We start from the raw sequence: 22,536 nt of genomic DNA, 5'->3' as shown, positions 1-22,536 counted from the left end.
ACAGGCATATTCTACTTTGATTCAACCGGTTGAGTGAATTATTAATCAGCAATGTTATTTCTTGCAACCTAAATTCATCGATCGACATTATCTCCTATTAGCTTAATGACTCCGAACAAACATGATAGACACGTCAATACGGAAATTCGTCATTAAACGATGAATCAACCGATTGGCAGGAAAAAGGATTAAGCAATACGTTCTTCGCCGAAAAAAGAATCTGGCGTTCGAGATTTATAAGGGTCTAACTGGCATAGTTAGCTTCGATTCCAAAGGATTCGCCTGGTGTGATTACGTTTCCCGTTCGTTGCGTAATTGCGTGTGCACAATCTACGAGAAAATCTACCGGTTCTCCTCGCCGCGTGCTTCGTGATCTCTGCTCTCCCGTCTGATCCGTAGATTTCATTTAGATTGGCGTCGAACGAACGTCCAGGAACCCGTTGCCCAGCTTCACCAGTGATCCCTGAGATTTATGTCGATCGCCGATTGTCCAAAGATATCCACGAAATACTTGGGAAGATACACTTAGCGAATTTTTTTACAACAGAGTAAAATTCAGGATCGCTGCCGTGCAATCTAGAATCTCCATCTGTATACTTTTTCGAATTTTATTCGTCCGAATAATTGAGCGATCGATACGAATAATCGACGAGTATCGAGAAATTCCTACCTTTCCGATCATTTTTGCGCAACATTTTTCCTGAATATCGTACTCAATTATATTGTACAAATGTTTATATTTAACAAATATTTATTTCTGCTCATCTAAAACTTAGAAGAATCTGATCTATTTTATTACTTAAATTCTTGCGGGAAATTTTTTACGGAAAATGTTCTTTAGACATCCGATTTGCGAATATCGTAAGAATCTTCGTTTATCGTTTCACCAAAGTGGAATATCTCCATCGCTCGCTACATGTAAAATCTTCCATCGAACGATGAATCGCTGGAAGCCAATTTTCCCCGAAACTGTCCCATTGTTTCCACCCTGTCAAAACGTCATGCTCTCTAACGTCAACAGCAACGAAGAGAGGTAGCTGGTAGAAAACTGTTATTAGCATAGTAATGGCGGTTAGAATTCGATGGGTGATGGGTCGATAGAAACGCGGATAAACGAGGGCGATAAGCGTTCTCGCCTGGTCGTTGACGTGAAAGGGGGACTGGGTTATTAATTAGTCGGCAGTCAATTAACCGAGCGATCGTCTGGCCTTGGCAACATCGCCACATGCTAAAGGTTTTACTCCAACTGAAAAGAACTTAATTCGTTAAGTCGAAGACGAATATTTTCGATAACGACCAGCCAGAGAACGATAGAAGCCCGGAAACGCGTTTCTCGCTGTTGCTGTTACGTTGCTGCTTGATCATGACCATTATGCGGCTAGCCTGTCATTATCGTCTCGTAACGGGAGACGCGGAATGACTCTATCGAATGGAGCAGAAAATGGTGAACGATTCGACGTATGTTTCAGACGATGACGCCTGTCGAAGAATCCTGCTGGAGCATGAGAGGGAACGAGAGGGAAAATTGCGGGATATTGCTGCCTCTTTGACCCAGCCACGCGTCAGGAGGATCAAACCGAGAACGTCCGAACCGACTAGGGACGTGGTGGATGCAGCTAACGCGGCGTATCAGGACAAATTCGTGAGTCTCGAGTTTCTATACCTGTTGAAGGATTTGGGGTTGTCATTTCACATCGTCATTCGTTATGGGTTTTCTTTTTTAAGATTTCAAAAGAAGCATTACTCTGGTATATTAGTCAAGAGTAGGCTTTAAAATATAAACTAGATTCGAAAGAAAAATATACTACCATTCAAAGTATAGAGTACAGGACAGGGTTCAAAAGATATAGATTAAGGTTCGAAGAAAGATATATTGCTCAAAAGATATAGATTAAGGTTCAAAGAAAGATATATTGCTCAAAATGGAGAATGTATAATTCAGAATCTAGGATAGGATTCGATAAAAAGTATAAAGGATGTACAATCTCTAGTCTGACTTAATGACGAGGCAGATGGTTAAATCCCCATGACTCTAAATAACTTCGATGTAGATGTCTTTTACGAGCCAGAATAATAGAAATTCGTCGTTAATACCATATACAGATCAGAGGTGATCCAGACGGATGTGGCCTGGACATTTCGGGGATAAGATATTCCCCTACGTCCGAACTGAGGGTTGATCTGCCCGCCGAGGATTTATTAAACATCAAGAAAGGCTGGCTAATGAAGCAAGGATTGAACAAGGTATATTACCAAACGTGACAATTTCTCGTGTAACCTTACGGTAGCATCGAATGTAGGTTAATATACGTAACGAGTGGTGTATTCTTCAGGAATGGAACAAGCATTGGTTCGTGTTGCGCGGTTGCGGTCTCATGTACTACCGTGATCCTTGCGCGGAAGATAAGGGTATCATGGACGGTGTCATAGATCTGAATACCGTTACCGCCGTCACGCCCCTTCAAGTCGCAAGAAATTATGGATTCCAGACCGTGGTGAGTGTGACCGGTGGATTTGCACGCGGTGATTTACGGTAATTAACATTCCGCATGAAAGAAAGAATCGGTCAACGGAAATCCAGTTACAGACCTTACGGGAGCTGCAATTTCCATCCTTTTTTTTTCATCCTCGTAGAGGCAGATACAATACAAAACGAGTTGGTTTACATTGTCTACTAGCTGGACCGACTTTTAAGCGTTTGGTAGCTTCGCGAGATGTGTAACAGGAAAAATCGTAAGACCTCGTCTTCACTAAACCAATGACGAACCTCTTGTTCATGTTTTATGTTTCTTGAAAAAGTTATTGTTTGTTGCTCGATGTTTCATAACGATTTATAATGTTCCATAACGACAAGTATCGTTTTGAGATCGAAACAAAAACGAAATATTCCTCTGATTACGTGGCTTCGATATGATGGACAATATCTCCACAAGTTGATATTTGTCGAACAGCGTCTGGAACATGCAGCAACGACAAGCAACAAAAATTCCTTGTTGCTTCAGCGAGGACGTAACGTAACACTGAAGAATCGTTGAATTAGATCGTCGAAACCTATAATTAACTGTGAATCCGCCGGAGGCTGGTTGGTCAATTGGATCGCCGGAATTAACTTCCGTGGCGGGAGTGGCTGGAAAAAGTCGCTAACTCAATTTCACGCTAGAACAGATCTTGAAACTCTTCGTTTATTCGTGTCACTGATCTCTGTCATCCGTTGTATCCCGCTGTTTGGCCCACATAGACGATAACATTTCAGTTACCTGCTTTCATAGTGCTCTGTTTTATCCGATGATTTGCTCTAGTCCGGTTGTTGCGCATTTTTCAAGGCCTGGGATGATCGAGGATCGACCGTGTTGTCCGCGGTCACCGCTGGTATACGAGCCAGTTGGATGTCGGCCATTCGGAGGGCTGCCAATTTACCAGATCCTGACAGTAGCAACGATTCTCTGACCGTTTGTCAAGATGGACAGCAAGATAACACGCCTCAATCACCTACTGCGTAAGTGAGGCGAAATATAATTGATTAAATAAGGGGAAAAGATTCGTATGAGCTTCTTAGAAGCCAAACTGATTAACTCCACTGTTTATAAAATTCTTTCAAGCGTTGCCCATAGTCTAAAGCGCTTTGAAATTTATTCAAGTCCACATTTGAATTTTAGATCCATTACGGACCGTGAGAGAGACTCGGTTGTTCCATCGACCTCGGTCACGCCACGCTCAGTGCTGTTCTCTTCGGACGAGGAGTATCGAACAGCATCCGAGGGTGGCAGAAGAGAGTCCGGTGATTGGTCAGAAGTCCCAGTGTCACCACCTCTCGTAAGAAACGGTGATTGGCCCAGTGGACTGAAGGGATCAAGCTGGTCAGATTCAGCAAACCATGAATGGTCAGAATTACCCCCGTCACCACCGTTGACAAGAACAGCTCTATCCCGAGTAAAAGCACGATCCAGATCAAGCTCCAGATCTAGAGTATACAAGAGAAGCTGTAGCTCGCCTTTAAGCTCAAGAAGAAGCACGTTGGACAGCGTGAGGTCGGAAGATCTAATGATGGCTTGCTGCGAACTTGGAGAAGACGAGGACCAACATAATGGACACATGCAGAACAATAGTTGCCTCTCGAGCGCCAACGAGAGTCCCTTGATCGTAGAATTGTTGGAGAATCAGGTATCGATGTTGCGCGATCAGTTGGATCAAAATCAATCCCACCCAAGCACGCTACTAGTCATTATCGAGCGTCAAGAAAATGAAATAGAGAGTCTGAAGTCGCAGCTGAACGCGGCGAGAGCGGATGTTGCTAGTGCGGAGAAGGAGTTGTCCAGGTTGAGACAGCAGAAGGCTGAAGCTTCTATTAGGGAGAAGCAAGTCGATGAACTGTTGAATACCATCCAGAGAACAGAGCAACAGAGGAACAAGGATTTAGAGGACTTGGAGAAGATGAAGAAGATGTACAACAGAGATAAAGAGGTGTTGGAGTGCAAATTGCTGGAGACAGAGGCTATTCTTAGGGAGACGAGTGAACGCTGCGAGATGCTTACTAAAGAGTTGGCATCGAGTCATAGAACCGTTGAACATTTGCAGTCGGAGGTTACTTCATTGAGTAACAGATTGTCTCAAGGTATGTTGAATTTGAAATAAAATTGTTGTGGTGTTAATATCATTTATTACAATGTTGTTATATGTTTTATACATTTATCGTGTTGTTATGCAGGAATAGACGAAAACGAGCGTTTATATAGCAAAGTTAGAGAATTGGAAGATAAAGGGGGTCTATCTTCTTCAAGGGAGCGCGGGAGAAGTTTCGACTCTCTCAGTGATTTAACGAATATTGAGTTAGACCTAGACTTTGATACTCTTGATAAGGAAAGGTAATAAAGACATATCTGAAATTGTTGTATATAGCTACAAGTAGTTTGAAAATCATATTATATCTTTTGCATCTTTTATCCGTAGGATCGTGGAAGAATATGACGAACTGAGAAGCCGCTTTGAGAAAGCTATCCTGGAGATACGCGCGATGCGCAAGGAACTCCGTGAAGCACACGCGATACAGGACGCACTGGAGCTAGAGATTTTTGCTCACAAGCAGGACGCAGCAAGTGTCAGCGAGACGAACCAGGCCCAGCTGCAGTTAATGGCAGCTAGGATTCAAGATTTGACGAACAAGCTCGCAGCTAGCGAGAAACAAGTGAGAACGTTGAAGCAGAAGTTGACTAAAGCTGAAAGTAGAGATAAAAGGAGATCGCTGTCGTTGAAGGGTCGTGAGTCCTTCCAGATCTCGCAGGAGATGGAGGACAAGCTGCTGGATCTGGAGAACAAGATCTGTGCTATAGAACGTGGAAAAGGTACCAGTGCGCCAGTATCAACTGGATGCAGCTCGAAGGAGTCGAGTCCTAACCCAAAGAAGGAGAAGAGAAGGGACGGAAAGAGTCTGGATCGTACTAGATTAAGAAGAAAATCGCTAGATAGTGCAACTAGTTCCGAACCGATGAAAGTGTTGATCAGACTCAGCACTCTAGAGACGAAGGTGGCGAACGTTACAGAAAATATGGCGAGTGACGCTGAGAAAGACTCCAGCGAGTGTAGCGAAATCAGTGCATCCTCCACCAGCGAAGTTTCATTGGAGATCATCGCGAGGTTAAGGAAATTGGAGAGGGTGGTGTCGAAATCGAAGAGGAGGCTGGAGAAGTGTTTAGGTTCGACACAAGCGGAGGATAAAGCGGAGAAGTGTTTGCGCGAGGTGAACGACATCCTGGACTCGTGTTTAGAATGTAAGAAAAACCAAGCTAGCGCTCAAGTGACCGAGTCAGTAGGCGTAGTGGTATCTAGACTAGAGACTATACTTAAAGATAAATTGAGCGAACTCACGAAGAGACGGCAGACGCTCGAGCAGAACGGCCAACTAAACGACAGAGAGAAGATGAAGCTGGTCGCGGAGAGAGTGGCGTTCGAGTTCATCGTTCTGAGACAGATCAAGTGCGCGATCGGCCGGACATTCGACCGGAGTGCCGTTCTCAGTGAATTGGTCGAAACTAGTCAGCTTGCCTCAAGCTTAATGCGTAAGATTCACGGAACTAAGCCCAAAACGTACCAAAACACCAGTTACATTCAGTATCTTACTAGAGTGTTAGCGAATAAGTTAGTACTAGTAGGTGGCGTGGCCGCGACAGAGACGACGACCAAGGAGGTGTCCGCAGCTCGTAACGAGAGCTTGAACTTCCTGCTGCAAAAACAATGCGAGGTGAACGAGATCGTACGGAAATATAAAGAAACGAAGTTGAGACAGCTCGCAGAAGCACTGGCCGCCGAAACGTTGAGCATGTCCGAGCAAGAGGATTTGAACAAACATCAGGTGACCAACTCGAATAAAAAATTACTGGAAGATCGACGAATTCGCGAAGCGTGGGCGTTGGCTCAAGAAACGGTCAGCAAAGAGTTGGTACAAGCTGAAGTGTCTCATGTGATCGTGCGTTGCGGCCAAATGTACGAACAGAACATCACGAGCATCACCGATGCTTGTCTCAACTTTGAGGGCGCGGAGAACGTAACGTTGGAATCTTGGATCGATGCCGCGCAGGCCAGACTCCGTCAAGAGATGGAACTTTCTACTCGCGAGCTATCCGACGTGTACGAGGAATGCCTTCATCAGCTGAAGAAGAATAAGTCGACGATAGTTGAATCGAAGTACGAGTCCCGGCAGTTGTTAACGGAATACGCGGACGTGATCGCGCACAAAGCTTTAATAGACGCCAGAATCGGGCTTCTTCAGGAGAATACGAGACAATTGACGATCTTCCCTGGGGAGACTTTCGTATCTAGTCTAATCCGAAACGACGACGTCCTTTCAAGTCTGCTAGAAGCGGACGACCACGAGTTCCAAAGCAATCCGATTCTCGACGCGGAGTACAGTTACCTTTATCAACAGTTTAGCAAGGACTGCGAGGAAAGGATATTCGGTTCAAAGCGTGCTTCGAAGGATCAGATAAAGAACGTTGGCCAGAGTTTGCACTACCTAGAAGAAGACTTAGTTGAATTGGGCAAACGCGTCCGAGGCAAATTGAGCGAAAATAACGAAAATACCGTGTGGCCTACGAAGTCGCCGACGGTTACCATCACCGACTGGTCGAGTGTGTGCGAAAAATGCTCGGAATTGCGCAAGCAGATCAAGAAGCTGAGCGACTACATGAATAGCGTGACTTGCAAACAGTGTGGCCAATTGCAAGAAACCATCGATAGGATAACAGCCGAGCATAATCAAGAGTTGGAGACATTGAAGCGCAATCAGGAAAGGGATTTGCTGGACATCAAAGGTGAACTAGACAATCAGAGACAATCTCTAACATCTCAGTACGAACAGGAAGCGGCCAGTCTACGAGAAAAGGCAAGAAAATTAGAACATAGACTGAACGCTATGGACTCTGAGCACTCTGCTCACGTGAACGAACTTAGAGCAGCTTATCAACGATCCATGAGCGCGGAATTGGACACAGATGCGGAAACAAGAAAGAGATATAAAGAAGAGATCAAGCAATTGCGAGCGTTGTGTGAAAAAGGTTTGCTGGCAATGGAGAATTCTCATAGACGCATTATTTCTGAGATGGAAGAGAAACATCGACAGGAATTGGAAAATCTAAGGGTGGAGAAAGAGCAGGCATTATCAGAAGAGACTCAGGCCACTCTTGCGGCTCTTGATGCTATGAGAAAGGCGCACGAACACGAAGTGCAGAAGGAAATAGCTAAGTTTAAGCAAGAATTTATTAAACAAATGCAGGCACGCGAGGACATTGGCGTGCTTCATAAAGAACACGAGTATGTAATTAATTCCTATTCTATATCTGTAAATTTTGAATAATCCATGAATTTATCATGATGATATATATTTTTTAATTTAGATATCTCTGACTATTAGATAACATTTATCAATTTATAGGGAAGAGATGGAGGAGATAAAGCAGGAAATTCTTTCGTTATCTGCAAAATATTCCTCTAAGTGTGTGGAATCTGCAGCCCTGGAGGAAAAAGTAGGATCCCTTACCAAACAACTTGCTCAAGCGCAACAGCACATCATGCAACTAGACGCGAGAAACAAACAGCTGAGGGCACATTTGGTATTAGAAACGAACGATGGTACGATCAACGACAGTATGCAAATGTTGAGGGGCAGGGACAACGAGATTGTCGAGCCGAGGGAGGAAATTCATCGATTACAACAGATGAAGGTAAACTTTTGATAGCTCTCGTCGCCATGAACGTGCCCCATTTACAGCGTAGATGTGGTTAACAAAAATGTACGATACTAAATTAATTAACTCCGCCGCAGTTACATGTTATGGCGCCCAACCCTTTCGAATGTTTCGAGCAAGCGCTTCTAGATAACGAAAAAGAACTGACAATTGTAAATAAATAGTAGTCATAAGCTAAAGATGAAGTTAGGTACAGAAAAGCTTTTGTGTTCGCAGGCTTTAACCGTTCGCGAATATTTAATCCTCGATTGGTAGGCAAGGAATAAAAAGATATTTTAACCCCATGCTTATTAAGATCTTTTCATTCATTCAATGAATTTTGTTCCTCGAAAGATCGCTTATAATATATTGATTTATTCATATGAAATATATACAAATGTATTGTAAATTAATCGAGTGCCTTTTTTAAACAAAATTAAAATCTCATTCATATATTATGCAGTTATAAACTTAACCATTAAAAACATATCTATCATTCTTTCTAATCTAAAGGCATAATATAAAGGCACTAGATTAATTGAAGTACTTAACATAACACTAAAATTGCTGCCATCCTACCGGTAACCAAAAGTAAATACATCTTACCCCTAAAATAATGATTTAATATTTTACGATACGTAACGATAGCAGATATTCAAGATCCTTATTAGGAGCAGCGTTGACGGAGGTTTTACTGTACCTATCTGACCGATCGTGAGTAGCCCATAATTGATTGCCCCGGCGCGCATCGATCTCCAACGATCGTGTTAACCCACCCCCATATACCAGCCGCACTGACGCATTATATTTTCGATATTTCACTAACAGCATGGGGAGGCTCCTCGTGATACGTCCGGTGTGTCATCGAAATCTCCGTCGCTAAGCTACTCGCCGCAGCGTGTCCGGAGTAGTCACGAGCCGCTGCTCAGAGCGGCGAGCAGCGAGGAGCAGAGAACGACCGGCGAACGGCCGAGAAGCTCGCTGTCCACGTTGCAAAAGAGCACGCAGGACAAGCAGGCCGCGTTCTCGTACAAGCTTGAACGCGTTAAGTCAGTGTCGTTGCCTTACTCGAGTAACTTGGTTAGGCCGGGCAGTAGTTCTGGCGTGCCGTCGCACGATAGGAAAGAGGTGAGCTTAGGGCAAAAGAGCCAGGAGCGTAACGGCCTGGCATCGCCGCTTTGGGACAGCCTGAGACCAAGGACCGGACTGCCCCATCAGTATCAAGGTACAGAAGAAAGGTGAAATGGGAGGAAAAAAAGAAGCCGATCAGAAAAAGAAAGAAACGCTTCTGGTGGATCGCCGCCGTTTCTCGATCCTCCTCCTTTTCCTCGAACTCGTTCCTGCTTCTCTCTAATATGCATACTAGCTGCATTCGGCTTACGAGATATTCATACGCGTTGGATGGACATCGAGTCGAGTTTGTCTCATTGCTTTTTTCCTTTCGACGATTCGTTCGTTGACGGTTTAGCGGACTATGGCATGACTAAAACTAGCTAAAGCGTGTATCGAGATCTTTGTATTTTGTTTAACAATTCGTAAGAAAAAGCTTTTGAAATTTGTTACCAAGAAAGAGATGTGGGAAACGTAAGACTAACCGAGTGCTTTCTCCTATAAATTAACCACTTTCGAACATATTAATTCTGTTATAGTTATTAGTGTTTGTCGTCGAATCGAATTAATCGATCAAATTCTCAACGACTAACGCGTACAATCGCGTTGTTGTGCAATAATCGTTTTGTTATTTACATGTGTAACGTGTCGACGAGATTCGAATGTTGATGCGGATTGTTTCGTCCGGTTTTTCTCGACGACGATTTGTATTTCGATTTGACAAGCGTACGATCGCTGTTCAAGCAGTGATACGAAGCGCAGATATTAATCTTACTCGAAAGTTGTCTAACCAATTGCTAACCAAGAGACCTTTTAACGGTGTAACGCAAAGTAACCCCGCCTTCTCATGAATGTGATTTTGTACTCTTTCAATGTCTAATCTGTGCGCATAATAATTTTCAAGTTGTACTATTAACAGGTTTGGAAGCGCGTGGAATATATCTCTACCACAGAACTTTTATAAACTGGATCTTTTTAATAAAACTTTTTACACTTTCTTACTGGAGATCCTATTTTTGCAATCTGCAGTATACACGCGTCGAAATGCCAAGTTTTTTACACAGATTTCTACGTGCTTCCGAACACCAGCATCAAACTCTGCGAATATATTTGTAAGAGTAACGTCGCTTCACTATTGGGAACATAGTAGGTACTCTAAGAAAATCATTATACCCTTCTAGCCGTCGTATCGTCTGAAAATAATTAAGGGACATCGGTGGCAGTAAGACTGATCGAAAAAAATATAATTTCAATCTTCATGGTTTCTGAGTTTATCCAAAATTCCTTTATATATATTTCAATTATTTGATAAATACAAGAAATCTACGAGCGAAGCTAAGAAAAGTAAAATTTCAACTGTATACGTAGTAAAATTAATAAATTTCAGAAATCATTCTATAATTAGAAAGAAATCTCACAGTAATCCAGAACGTTCGTTCGAATTATATTTGTTTCGAAAATAATTCGTAATTTAGTTGTATAAAAAATATAGAAAGAAAGAAAAACAAGTGAAATACACGCGTAAATGGATTGTGCAAACCGGGTTAATCGTATTTCGAAAAAATTGTATTTCACACGAAAGGTGGCACAGCAGAGGTGCGAGTCGACAGCGCCGGCAGTGGCTGGCAGGGCAGCAACAAAATCGAAAAACAGCAACACTCGGAGGCATACGGCTTCCATGCCAACGATCCTCGCGCGTCCCGCCTCACCCCGGAACCCCCAGCTCTCTCCGTTGCAGGTCCGTTCTCTTTTTTGCCAATTAAGGAAAATCTTTCAACGAATTCATCGTCGACGCACTTCACCAGCTTGTTTTATTTCGACACGCCTCTTATCCGCACTTCATTTCATATTTTTTTTTTCATTTTTCTTTTCAAAACGTTGCTTTGATTTGGTCTTCTTTATTTTGGTAGCTCAGTAGCTTGGGTCCAGTTTCAGCTTTGCCAGCTTTTCGTCTAAGTACAGGTTCCTTTATGTGTATTCAGATGGCAAATAATTGATCCTAAATTTTCTTATTTTATTTATTCTACTTCAAATTGGATTATTTATCGTTATTACTTGTACGTTGTGGGCTATACATTGCTGATGCACATTCACGAACCTGATCCGATCGTATGTATATACACTGCTCTTTTTATCTAAGTTTGCCTTCGTACTTTGATTTCTATCTCCACGCGCATTTAGTGTTCTGGGTAGCACGGGTGAAAAGGAATCAGTCAACTGGACAATGAATAAGATAGAATTCTGTTTGCAGAGCTGATGAGGTCTCCAGCCGTGAGGTGGTCCAGCAGAAGTTGTCGTAGCCTGCCTCCAACGCCCACGCCGAGTTATCATCATACGCTCCACCCTCCACTACCAGCGGTGGGCATGGTCGCCGAGAGGAAGAAACGTTTCGAGCTCTGAATTGCTAATTAAGAATGTATCACTTATCCTATTGGTCTGCTGAAATTTCAAGATTACGCGCATCGTCGAACGTATCATGGGTAGTAACTCCATGTAAAAAAAAAACACACACAAATTAATTCGTACGAATCGTTTTCAACTGGTGCTAAACTATAATAGTTGCTCGTTCAAAATCTTCCTCAAGGAAGACCCATGGATTTCGACTTGCATTGTCACATATTGAACATACGGCATTTTTTAGCATTTCCTTCTTTTTTTAGTGTTGAAATAACTGTTTATGTTATTTCTTTTTTTTTTCGATGACAATTTGCAAGCATTTCGTCACTGCCATAGCAAATAGAGCTTCGATGATAAAATGGAGCAATGTTCGTGTCAATTAATACGGTCGCCCGGGATCATGCTCGTCGTAACGTAACGATATTGAGCATGTTTATCAAGTAAACATGATTCAATAGCCGAAACGAGGCTCGGGTCCCGCGCGAGGCTCGCGAGTTCTGCTTTACGGTTGGACGCCTATCGCGAACGATAGGTCGTTTTCGAAGGGACTGTCTTTCTTCCGATTTATATCGATAGAATTTTTACCGGGTACCATTTACCAGGCCACCACTCGATGAGGCTGGTCCTTTGATACGCATTTAAACTTTCGATACGTGAATTTTTCCCGTAGGACCGAGTAGTAGTCGTTTCGATCGACTTTCGCGAGCGACGTGCGTTTCTGGGGCATTATTTCAGCTGTCTGCCATTTCTCGTCACTTTATTCATGATTGCGTAAAAGGAAGTCATGCGATTATTGATCGGTGTCTGAACCCGTTTTGTTCGAATTTCTCTTTGACTTTTTCTTAGCGCTTCGAGTTCAAATTCGAATTACAACGAGTAGCGCTTGAATATATCAAGAAATTGAATCTTCACTGAGATTATGGTAAAGTAACTATCTAAAAGAGGCAAAATATTTTCATGGAATATTCTTTAAATGACGAGAAACGGCAAAGAAAGCGGCAGATGCAATGAAAGTACAGTAGAATGTCGATTATTCGAACGAATTACCAGTAATTAAATTGGCAAGATGTGATTCACTTTAGAGATTCGAATATAGGAATCTTTAGACATATCCGAATCAGTGAGATCGAAAGTCCGAATAATTAACAATCTACCGTACTGTGAATCATTTATACAAGTGTCGTGGTAGTTAACGCAATGTAACACATAAATGTATCGGTGTGAAAGTGTACTGACAAATAATTCATGAAGACCGTTGCGTTTGCGTTTTAATAAAAAAGAAAAAGAAACGATGAAATGATTTTGTACAATCGTAAGATTTGTTGTTCGCCATCTTGTGACTTTACGAGGGGGCTAATTTTAATCGAAGATCGGCTCAAAGTTCGTCTTCTAGGGAGGCTTCAATTATTTCTTTTTTTCATTTGTTGACAAGTCGTTCGTGACTATTATTATTATTATTATTATTTTGTTTTGTAAAGATGAGTTAGTGTGTTAAAGCGAAAAAATAACGATGATATTTTGTCGCGGCAAGAGAAGACAAGGGGCGTAAGATTTATTCTCTATTTCTATCGTTTCTTTCCTTTTTTCCTCTACTTACTTTCTTTTTCTATTTTGCACTGTTTCTCGTTAATTCTTCGTAGTTGAAAATATTTGTACGCTTGCTTCGCGGAAGGACGCGCGTTTTCCTCTCAATGTGTCAAAATTATCTTGGATAGAATCTTCGTTTTAGAAGAGTGCGCGTTTTCCTTTCCAGTTGAAGGCAAAATTTTCTTGGATAGAATCTTCGTTTTAGAGGAGTGTGCGTTACGTCCTATATGAGTCATCCTTTTTTTGACCATGGATATTGGCATTTATTTCTTTTTGGATCGTTTCTATCCAATTTTACGCGATCGTTTTACGAGGAAACGCGCAAAACTATGACTTGTCGCTGATCCGGTCGCGTGCGAATTTGATGGTTTGTTTATGCTCTTGTTATGTATAGATTCTGCACATAATTGAATATAATACGGCGTTGTCACATTGCACTGTGTATTACCACATATTTTCATTGTGTAAATGTTTTTGTCGGTTCGCGATATTATCATTTTTTGATGTTAATACTGTATAGTTTATGACGTTTTCAATTTAAGAAGCAAGAAAGTATAAATAGCCTAGAATTAACCCCTTCCATATGAAAATGGATTGTTTATATTATATGTTATTATTATTGTATTCTATATTATATATTGACGCGTTCTAGTGAAGATGTCGTGCTACATCTTAATTGATGTCGACAGAAGCGATTTACAACAATATAAAGAAAAGGATTATCGATAACAATACGATTCATTATCTCTTATGTAGAGTAATTACTCAGGATTGTTTAACATTTATAATATATTACGATTATACTTATTGTATTTGTATTATAATTTATAATAACGTTTGAAATAAAATATAGTAACCATTGACGTGAATATCCGTTTAATGAATCTGTTTCTTTTATGTATATATTAGAAAGTGCTTCGAATATTCGAAATTTAAATTGTTTGTATTAGCGCGCAGATTCTATGCGCATGCGCAGGTACTTGAAAAGACTTCCAGTTTGAAAGAAACGCGTAGTTAGTCGGTACGTTGCGTGTTCGTACGTATGAAAGTTCAGTTATTTGTGAAAAATGGAACCTCTATTCCAGTTAAACATTGAGAATATCGATATTTTGCTCGTGAACACGAAAGAGAGGTTAATGCTGCACGATGAATATTCTCAGGTATGTATCGTGAGAAAAACATTCAAAGTTCGTGTATGATCTCCGCTTGTAACATCATACGAGTATGCTTTGAACTCTCATTATTTGAAAATTATACATTACTGAGATCTTCGGATATCTTAGAAATGTTTATTTTTCAATTAGAATGTATCTTAGTGTAGAAATTTTAAATATATTTGGTTAAGCATAATGAAGTGGAAAAAGAATGTGGTTAGAATTTTATTAGAAAAAAAGATTTTGCTATCTTTATTTCTAAAAGCCGTAATCAGAACCTACAATATGTTATAATTATTACCAAATACCATTAGTATAAACATAAATTGAAATAGAAAAAATGAACAATTTCGTAGATCACATGTATCGAACGAATATCCAACTTATTCAAAAGTGGTGGCGCTGCGAACACAGAAGCGGCTCTTTCAAAGTTGATCAAGTTCGACATACTCTCAACTATATTCGAACTTCTACAAACTTCCAGTGATCGTCTACTTCCGTATGTATCACACAATACGTTATACGCAAATAGAATTAATAATTCTTGTTAGAACTTTCCCATAATTCTCGTTGATAGATGTATTCTCAATTTTCTGGACTTGGTAATCGTATATCGAAAGTTTTACGAAAGTCACGTAGCCACAGACGCCATGGACTCCATCTTGAAAGTTACAGTTTGCGTCGCAAAGTCTCGTTGCAAAGAAACCGAACTATTAGAGAAGCTTATTTCAATCATTTACGATATACTTCACAGGTAAACGTTTCGTCCAAAATTTGTAATTAAATTAACCAAATTTGAAATAATTTTATGAAACAAAATATTATGTACAAACGTAATGATTTTTAGAGCGGTAGAATTTCACGTGAATTTCGACATTGTTTGTGTACCACGGCAAGTACTGATGCTCTTGAAATCTTTGATCTTGGAAGATTCTTGGAATCAAAAGATAAAGTTCTCATCTATTACGCTATTGAATCTTGTTCTTGAAAATGTTAACGCTGAAGACGAATGGGATGATGGGGTATATGAACTGTGCCACAAAGCTCTCAATTTAATGAAAGAGATCGTCGAGTATAGCGACGACGACGTCTCGATTTCGTTTGCTGCGGATGCATTGTGTGCTGTTTGCGCCTCTGTTACACGGTGAGGCTATATATTTTCTATATAGTTAAAACTTCATAAGTTGAGAGAGTATGTGAGCTTGCTAATATTAATTCTACTTCTTTTGCTGGACGAAAGATTCTAGCCACAAGGAACAAAGCAAAATTGAAAGTTTCAATTTAATCATGATTGTACCATGTTTCATCCTAGTGTAGTAAAAATTTGTGAATTGCTGTGCGTTATTCACAATTCTCGAATATTCATTAGATGTTCAGTTTCCCAACCATGGAATAATAATTCGCTGTACAAGTACTTAAATTACTTGGATATCATTGTTACTGAAATTAATGTTTTAAGGCATAAAATTCTATAATCGAAAATTTGAAATTAATTATGACCTGGTCGATATCAATTACAACTTGTAAATTCTTGTATCATTCAAAAGAGTCGAACGTTTATTACACATGGAATTCCCCAAACGTGAAACGTCGATTCGTTATCTAAATATGTACTCATGAAATGATTTAAACGAAACGAGAGACCCAGTATGCAGGATCATAAAATGGAAATACAAAAAACTCGTTTCCCTCAGATTATGCGTCGCGGAAGACGATAGTCAAGGATCGTTCAATAAAGTTTCGAAACTTAGAGCAACGATGCTGAAGACGATTCGCATCATGATGATGAACACGTTGGTACCTTACGTTAAGGTAAGTTCAATCATTTCGATAGACGTCGTCGATGCGACGTATATTTAATTATGCGAGCATCAAGGGTCCTTTCATTCCGTCCTGTAGACCGCGGAGTCAAACGAAACGGACAGGGTCAAATTCCATAGGAACCTCGTGACTTGTCTGAACAACCTTTATAAGCTGAGTAGTAGCTGCGGCCGCGACAACTTGTCAAACCACTTGACCGCCAACGGATATCTCAAGTACTTCTTGCTGTTAACTACCAGACTTCCGTAAGTTTCGTGAATGGTCTAGGATTTATTCGTTGATATGATGTCATATCGCGACTGCCATATCTTCCAACATTCACTTTGTTTAACGTCAGATTTTCCATCACTGATATTTTAGAGAAATTTTACGACGTAGCATTTGCTTGCTGTTATCGCGGATCGTAGCAAATTTAGCTGATAAATCCATGCCGATCTACCAACCTATCAATCGAGAAATAAGCTTCGAATATCTAATACACCGAGGACTGGTGGATCTACCAAAAGATACTGAACAATGGGAGAATATCATGGCTCATGATCGAGGAAACAGAGCAATTGCATTAATGACGTTGGTTTACTATCACTTTCACGGAACCAGGGAGTACGAAATCAAAGTTAACCCTTAAAAACTGTCGTCAAAAGAAATTATAAGTGAAATTTCACGTCATACTGTTATTCGATATTAAATGAAGAGCGAAAAAACCTATTGTTCACAGTGGTTGCAGATAACACTGCGACGATATTACAACGGGGCGAGAATGTTAAAACAAAATTCATATGGGGTAAAATTTCACCTACGATAGCGTTTAAGGATCAATTAATGTTGATATTTCTTCTTTTGTATACCGTGGCAATATTTTGAATAGAAATATTGTAGGACCTATATGATATGCTTGAAATTGCTGATCGCGAGGACTGTCAATCTCCCTAAATCCGAGCAGACACCGGCGCAAATTTTAAAAGTTTTATGGTTTCTGTTTGCTGTCGCGTCCGTATCGCATCCATCACCGTGCTCGGAACAGGATTACGACAGAGCCGCGAAACGATTGGCAACTGCGTTGCAATATTCCAACCTGAACGACTGTTACACTCATCACATAGATCTGCTAAATTATTGCTTGAATTGCCCTGAATTCCCAAAGGATCTTCGAAACAGAGCGATGGACTTGTGGTTGGTCGAGTCTGATGGAGACATCAAACCGTTGCTGACCATAGATTGCGGGAAAGTTGTGCAACACTATCTAATGGTAATCAATCATACGTTCGCTTCAATGGTCTATTGAAATCGTAAGAATGGTGCATTATAATGTGATGCAATGTCATTTGGGAAATAGCTTGTCATACAAACTGGATATTCGGATAAGATAATCAACTTAGCGATGAAAGGAATTAGAGAGATGGTACGCCTGGATAATGCCAAGGAAATTGCAGAGATAGCTTGGCACATGTTGCCTAATCTTCTTTCTACTTATCAACCATCCAAAGGTATTTTTCTTATATGCAACATGCGATAGCTCACGAAGGTATTCGAACATTGATAGAATTTTCTTATGAACGTATCGTATTACATAATTGCATTAACATCGTAACGACACTCGACCATCGTGATTATATTGCGAAAGCTTGAAAGTATAGATCACACTGTTACCAGTCATATAAAAAAATCTGGAAAATGCTAAAATAAAAGATCCCTGATAGACGAGCAAGTGAAAGCCGTGTTAGAATTAAGCAACGTATCCATCCCGGACTCATTATCATGGATCATCAGGATTCGATGCGCAGAGAGTCTCATACCGATTATTCTACGCCGGGAAGCGGACTTGAAGCTAAGGACACTAGCAATATTGCAGTCGTACGCGTTGCTGGTCACGTCCGCGACGATTGAGCCATATACGAGTACATATTTCAATGAGTGTCTAGCTCGATAAGTACCAAGAGACTGAAGTATAAGAAAACAATGCCAGGCTTCTTCCACCTTCTTCTTCATTTCCCAACAGTTCTCGAGAAGTATTGCACGACGCCGAGCTTTTTGGAGGAGTTGCTCGTTCAAGGTTTCTCTTTAGAAACGCCAGAACTGTCCGCCGTGTGCTTGAAGCTTCTCGCGTTTATCGTACACTGTCAGGAGAAATCGTCGATACAGGTGCGAGAATACTACGTCCGTAAATAATAGATTCGCGTTGTCGACCGTCAGCCATATGTCGAACGACGTGTTTTCCAGCGTGATAAGCCGGTGACGATTGACGTGCAGAGCTTAGCCGATTTGCTGTTAAATACGAGGAGGGCCGTGCACTCGTCGATCAATGGAATGCAACTCGCGCTGGAACTTTTAACTCAAAATATTGACGGATCGCCTGTCAGGCTGGACGAGATCCCCGCCGATCGGACCGAGGGTGTGATCAATCTTTACGAGACCCTTCATATCGTTCACGAAAGAGTTAGTGCTGATATTTTTATCGAACGTTGGCGCCTCGTTGATTTTTAAGCAATTGTATATTTAACTGGAATTCATTTCGATATTGAAATGTAGAATGCTCTGGTTTAAAGGAAATCTATAATTTAAAATTTTCTAGAGATCTTCGATTCAATAATTCACTCGAAAATCTACGATCTAAAGAATAATAAATTAATTTTGAAGCGTACAATTTAACAAATTTCCGCTGAAATATTGATCTTGTTATAACAGTTAGAATTTCTTATATTACTTATACGTTACTTTTAACGGTTTTCATTATTTCTTCCTTTCGCAGAGTGACCCAACACAAAGAGACATTGTGTACCAGTGCCTCCAAGGCGTCCTGAAATTTTGCCATAAGCACACGAAACTGCCGATGTACCATATCTGCACGTTGATGAGCAACTATGATATCGTATCTAGCATCCTGCAGACACGTGGCGTAACCTACCATTTTCTGGATTTCGTTTCAACCTGGCTCCGCTATCGCAGGAGATATTGCACCGATGAAGGACCATGGAACGCGAGATCTCTTTGCAAGACACCGTTTGAGGAGACTTTGGATCGGATCAAGAGCTACGTTAACACTGCAAACGATTCAAGAAACGACGCGGCGTTCTATAATCTTCTCTACGCGGTGAGTGTTTTAACAACCAGGATATTTTCTTCGTTGATCTATAAAAGCAACGTGTTGTTTCTAGTTGTCGCAATATAAGGATTAGATAGGGCGATCTTATGACACGAACAACGAGGAGGCTTTGCTTTAACAGTTTATTCGATCCGTGCAATATTGCTCGATAACATTGTAACGTGTTAATACGTGCGTACAAAAAGTAGAAAAAGATCAATCGAGGACGAATTTAATTCGTCCGCGTGTTTTAACGCGTGCGCTTCAGCGTGATCCTGAAATATAGTATTATTCTGTCTGTTATTGTTGTATGTTCACTAAATAGCTTGATTGCTCTCATCGCTCTAAATGCCCCGGCCGGATATAATATATTTTCAAAATTGTCATTTTTTTTTGTGATTTCTTTCTGTTTTATTTTTTTCAACTGGTCGGACGCGGTTCGTGCGGTGCGTCTGTCGCTCAGAATTTGTATTCGCCGCCATTAGCAGGTCGCTCAGGCCGCCCTCAGCCCTCTTCTTTCAGCATCTTTTATTCGCTTGCGAGCTTTTTGTTATTTTCGCGGTCGTCCGTTGCGCTGCATGAAGCAACCCTTGAAAGAGTTTAATCTCACGTCGATCTCGCCTTCTTCTAGCTGCAATCAGACATACGGACATTGCTTTGCACAGTGAAAAATTGAAAGAGTCCAGTCGATGGAAGTACCTGATCGAACAAGTAGATTTCTTTGTAACAGGACGGTGACACGCATTCGCGAATGCATTTAGTTTTGGCGATGCCGCTCCTTTCTGGCTGTAGCATCTTGCAAGCGCCGCTCTCCTCGCAAGTCTGCTCGAATTGCCTGAAGAGAAGTTCCTGCGACCAGTGTTGTATTAGAAAGACATTGGAATTGAATTAAAATGTGCTTCAATAGAGAATTCGATTGATACAGAGTCTCGTGGCATGCGGTGGAAAATACAGCCGACTCTCGCGCACAATAACGGGATAAAATTGAGCGTAACAATTGGTTCATGCGTGTTGAAAGATTAACCTCAATTAGTGCTCGTATGAGTTCTATTATTGATGCCGCCGGCGCGTTTAATTTTCTTTGAAGATAGTTCCCTTTCACTGAACATTATTCGCCGATACCAAACTCCTATCATTTATATTTACGTTATAAAATAATCAACAACAAAAGAATCACATTTGTGTTAAGTATAATCCCTCATGCAGAACATACGCGATTTACATCAATTTCTCAAGACACCACTGGATACGAGTCCGTACCGCCGAGCGACGACACCGAAGTACGCCCCGGAGCATCTTGACTGTCTTCGGGTTAATGCCAAATCGATTTTATCCCCATAGCAAACTCGCGAGATCACCCGTCCTTTCGTTACGTCCCCCATGGGAATGTTGGATCGACGCGAAGTAACCCTTCTCGAGTATCGCGCATCACTGACGGGATATCACAGAGATCTCTTGAAAATTCCAACTCGTAAAATCCTATACAACTGTCCCATTCATATCGAATCGAACAATTCAACATCCGCAACATCGATCCAGAAGAAAGAAAAAATAAAAAGGACGAACTCAACTTTTTTTTCGAACTTCTTCGGATATCGAAAACATGCTTAACGGCACGAGGTACTTTCTGATATTTTTATTTTTTTTTTCTTTTTTTAGTTCGATCACCGCAGATTCTTTCTGGTATTTCGACGTGGAATCTAGTGCCAGGTAAGGCCGGTATGGTAAAAAGCGCCACCCCCAAAACAAGACCTCGCTCGACCATAACCTGTACTAGCGTTGGAAACGCGTACCACGAGCGGATTCTCGACGAACGTTTAGGACGACTTACATTCTTGGTAGTCTCCTTGTACGGATATTCTGGGAAGGTGAAGGTCTTCGCGAGAGTGCTCGGCCCTTCCTTCAGCTGTCCGACGATGAGGATCAGGCCGATCGCGAACGCCACCCCCGGCGCCATGTTGAGCAGCCGGCTACGATCAATATGAAGCGGTGGCGCTCGCTTACGTTGCTTTTCAACGCTTGGCTCTCGTTTTCCCTCCACGCCCGTAAAAACTACGCCACGGGACGGACAAGGGAGGATTCGTGCGATCAACCTGTCGATCCCCTTTGGCCGTTCGGCCCTGTGAAATTGACTTTTTAAGAACCCAGCCACAGAGGGGATGGTCCAGGCCTTTGGCGTCGGCCTTTCATCCGGTGCCAACGTCCAACTCTTCTTTCGATTTCATTTGCGGGCTAGGGATGACCGACAGGTTCGTTGAATCTGATGGTAACTTTTTTTTAAACTTTTATTAGCTAGCTCTTTCCATTTGTTTTTTGTTGTAGATCGAGAGCGAGAGGGTTTATAAGTTGTCGATCAGGCATTATCGAAAGACTGGAATATAGATATTGGTTTCGAAATATGAGAGCACGAAACACGATAGGTGGTAGAATACGCGAGAATGGCACGATAGAAGGGTTCTTTTTATACGAAGAGGTGTAGGTCCGTGGTGGCTTTTAGAGTAAGTGTACCGGCTGGATAGTTGCATTTATCGAAGAGAATTAAATGCTTTTTTAAATTAGACTTTCTTCTATCGTAATTACTATCTCTTATGTTATCGACACTTGCTCCTTCCACGCTCAAGGTTCACGTTCCATATATGCATAGTGTCCTTCAACAAGTTATCAACCCTGTCAGCTATAAACGTATTCATCTTCGATTAAGTGCGTTGTATGTTTTCTTCATAAAGACATTAGAGCAAACGTTTTTCTATTCGTGTCATTGAGTCGTACACGATGTACAATCAAAAGGGGGGTTCAGGAATGTAATTTTAAAATTCACTTCCTTCTACGCGTATCAAGACCATTAGCAATTTATCCTATGAAATATGGGATAAAAAGAAACAATTGAAATTAAATACACCAAAGTTAACCAACCTTATCAAAACTCCTACGATCATCTGCGATCGAACGATGCGAGTCGAAACGTAATACTTCGTAGAAGCAAAAAATTATACTCCACAGCCGAAGAACAGAATTAATTACAATCTCGTCATCGAAAAGAGATTCGAACAGATCCTCTCATAGATAAAGCGAAAAATTCCGCTCGACTCTCTCGAAATAACGAGTACTGTCGTGCATACTTCTCCGAAAGAAGCTGCTCTCGAATCAAGAGGCACGATGAAGCGAAGAT

At 41.2% G+C, this 22,536-nt stretch overlaps 4 protein-coding genes across 8 annotated transcripts in view; 3 read left to right on the top strand and 1 right to left on the bottom strand.

The window, feature by feature from the left end:
* The window catches only part of LOC117205859 (protein outspread), a 211,795-nt gene extending 198,051 nt beyond the window's left edge, over positions 1–13,744 (top strand). Inside the window, exons 7-17 of one of the 5 annotated variants that reach the window (XM_033444636.1) lie at positions 1,470–1,642; positions 2,104–2,244; positions 2,334–2,495; positions 3,324–3,496; positions 3,657–4,612; positions 4,706–4,862; positions 4,948–7,803; positions 7,925–8,213; positions 9,045–9,441; positions 10,909–11,064; positions 11,578–13,744. In XM_033444636.1, coding sequence (XP_033300527.1) covers positions 1,470–1,642; positions 2,104–2,244; positions 2,334–2,495; positions 3,324–3,496; positions 3,657–4,612; positions 4,706–4,862; positions 4,948–7,803; positions 7,925–8,213; positions 9,045–9,441; positions 10,909–11,064; positions 11,578–11,726 — 5,609 coding nt within the window. In that variant the 3' untranslated portion in view covers positions 11,727–13,744. Of the gene's footprint in view, positions 1–1,469; positions 1,643–2,103; positions 2,245–2,333; positions 2,496–3,299; positions 3,497–3,656; positions 4,613–4,705; positions 4,863–4,947; positions 7,804–7,924; positions 8,214–9,044; positions 9,442–10,908; positions 11,065–11,577 lie in introns of all 5 variants that reach the window. The other 4 variants (XM_033444635.1, XM_033444637.1, XM_033444638.1 and 1 more) reach the window with 4 other exon arrangements.
* Positions 13,745–14,308: 564 nt separating this feature from the next.
* LOC117205980 lies at positions 14,309–18,320 on the top strand. Its single transcript, XM_033444874.1, has 10 exons — positions 14,309–14,470; positions 14,821–14,963; positions 15,042–15,218; positions 15,312–15,608; positions 16,159–16,276; positions 16,364–16,530; positions 16,646–16,888; positions 17,165–17,534; positions 17,622–17,772; positions 17,986–18,320. The coding sequence occupies exons 1-10, from the start codon at positions 14,378–14,380 to the stop codon at positions 18,213–18,215; spliced, it is 1,989 nt and encodes a 662-aa protein (XP_033300765.1). The 5' UTR covers positions 14,309–14,377; the 3' UTR covers positions 18,216–18,320.
* Positions 18,321–19,140: 820 nt separating this feature from the next.
* The window catches only part of LOC117205981 (RNA binding protein fox-1 homolog 2-like), a 346,747-nt gene continuing 343,351 nt past the window's right edge, over positions 19,141–22,536 (top strand). The window contains exon 1 of the mRNA XM_033444875.1: positions 19,141–19,376. Coding sequence (XP_033300766.1) covers positions 19,246–19,376 — 131 coding nt within the window. The 5' untranslated portion in view covers positions 19,141–19,245. The remainder of the gene's footprint in view (positions 19,377–22,536) is intronic.
* On the bottom strand, positions 19,715–21,330 carry LOC117205982. The gene is made up of 3 exons (XM_033444877.1): positions 21,199–21,330; positions 20,067–20,216; positions 19,715–19,998 (listed from the first exon to the last, which is right to left on the bottom strand). Exons 1-3 carry the CDS (start codon positions 21,322–21,324, stop codon positions 19,918–19,920), a joined length of 357 nt encoding a protein of 118 aa, XP_033300768.1. The 5' UTR covers positions 21,325–21,330; the 3' UTR covers positions 19,715–19,917.

The sequence above is a fragment of the Bombus bifarius genome, unplaced genomic scaffold (assembly GCF_011952205.1).
Source record: "Bombus bifarius isolate JDL3187 unplaced genomic scaffold, Bbif_JDL3187 scf7180000007996, whole genome shotgun sequence".
Taxonomy (NCBI): Eukaryota; Metazoa; Arthropoda; class Insecta; order Hymenoptera; family Apidae; genus Bombus; species Bombus bifarius.
Note: the sequence above shows the minus strand (reverse complement) of the source record. Positions and strands in the feature narration are given on the sequence as shown.

Excerpts from the sequence above, each read along its gene's own strand:
- LOC117205980 (XM_033444874.1), top strand. The coding sequence starts at position 14,378 with ATGGAACCTCTATTCCAGTTAAACATTGAGAATATCGATATTTTGCTC. Across the intron at positions 14,964-15,041 it reads TCCAGTGATCGTCTACTTCC|ATGTATTCTCAATTTTCTGG; the intron begins GTATGTATCACA and ends TCTCGTTGATAG. Across the intron at positions 15,219-15,311 it reads ATTTACGATATACTTCACAG|AGCGGTAGAATTTCACGTGA; the intron begins GTAAACGTTTCG and ends AATGATTTTTAG.
- LOC117205982 (XM_033444877.1), bottom strand. The coding sequence starts at position 21,324 with ATGGCGCCGGGGGTGGCGTTCGCGATCGGCCTGATCCTCATCGTCGGA. Across the intron at positions 20,217-21,198 it reads ACAAGGAGACTACCAAGAAT|GAACTTCTCTTCAGGCAATT; the intron begins GTAAGTCGTCCT and ends CACTGGTCGCAG. Across the intron at positions 19,999-20,066 it reads AAATCTACTTGTTCGATCAG|CTAGAAGAAGGCGAGATCGA; the intron begins GTACTTCCATCG and ends GTCTGATTGCAG.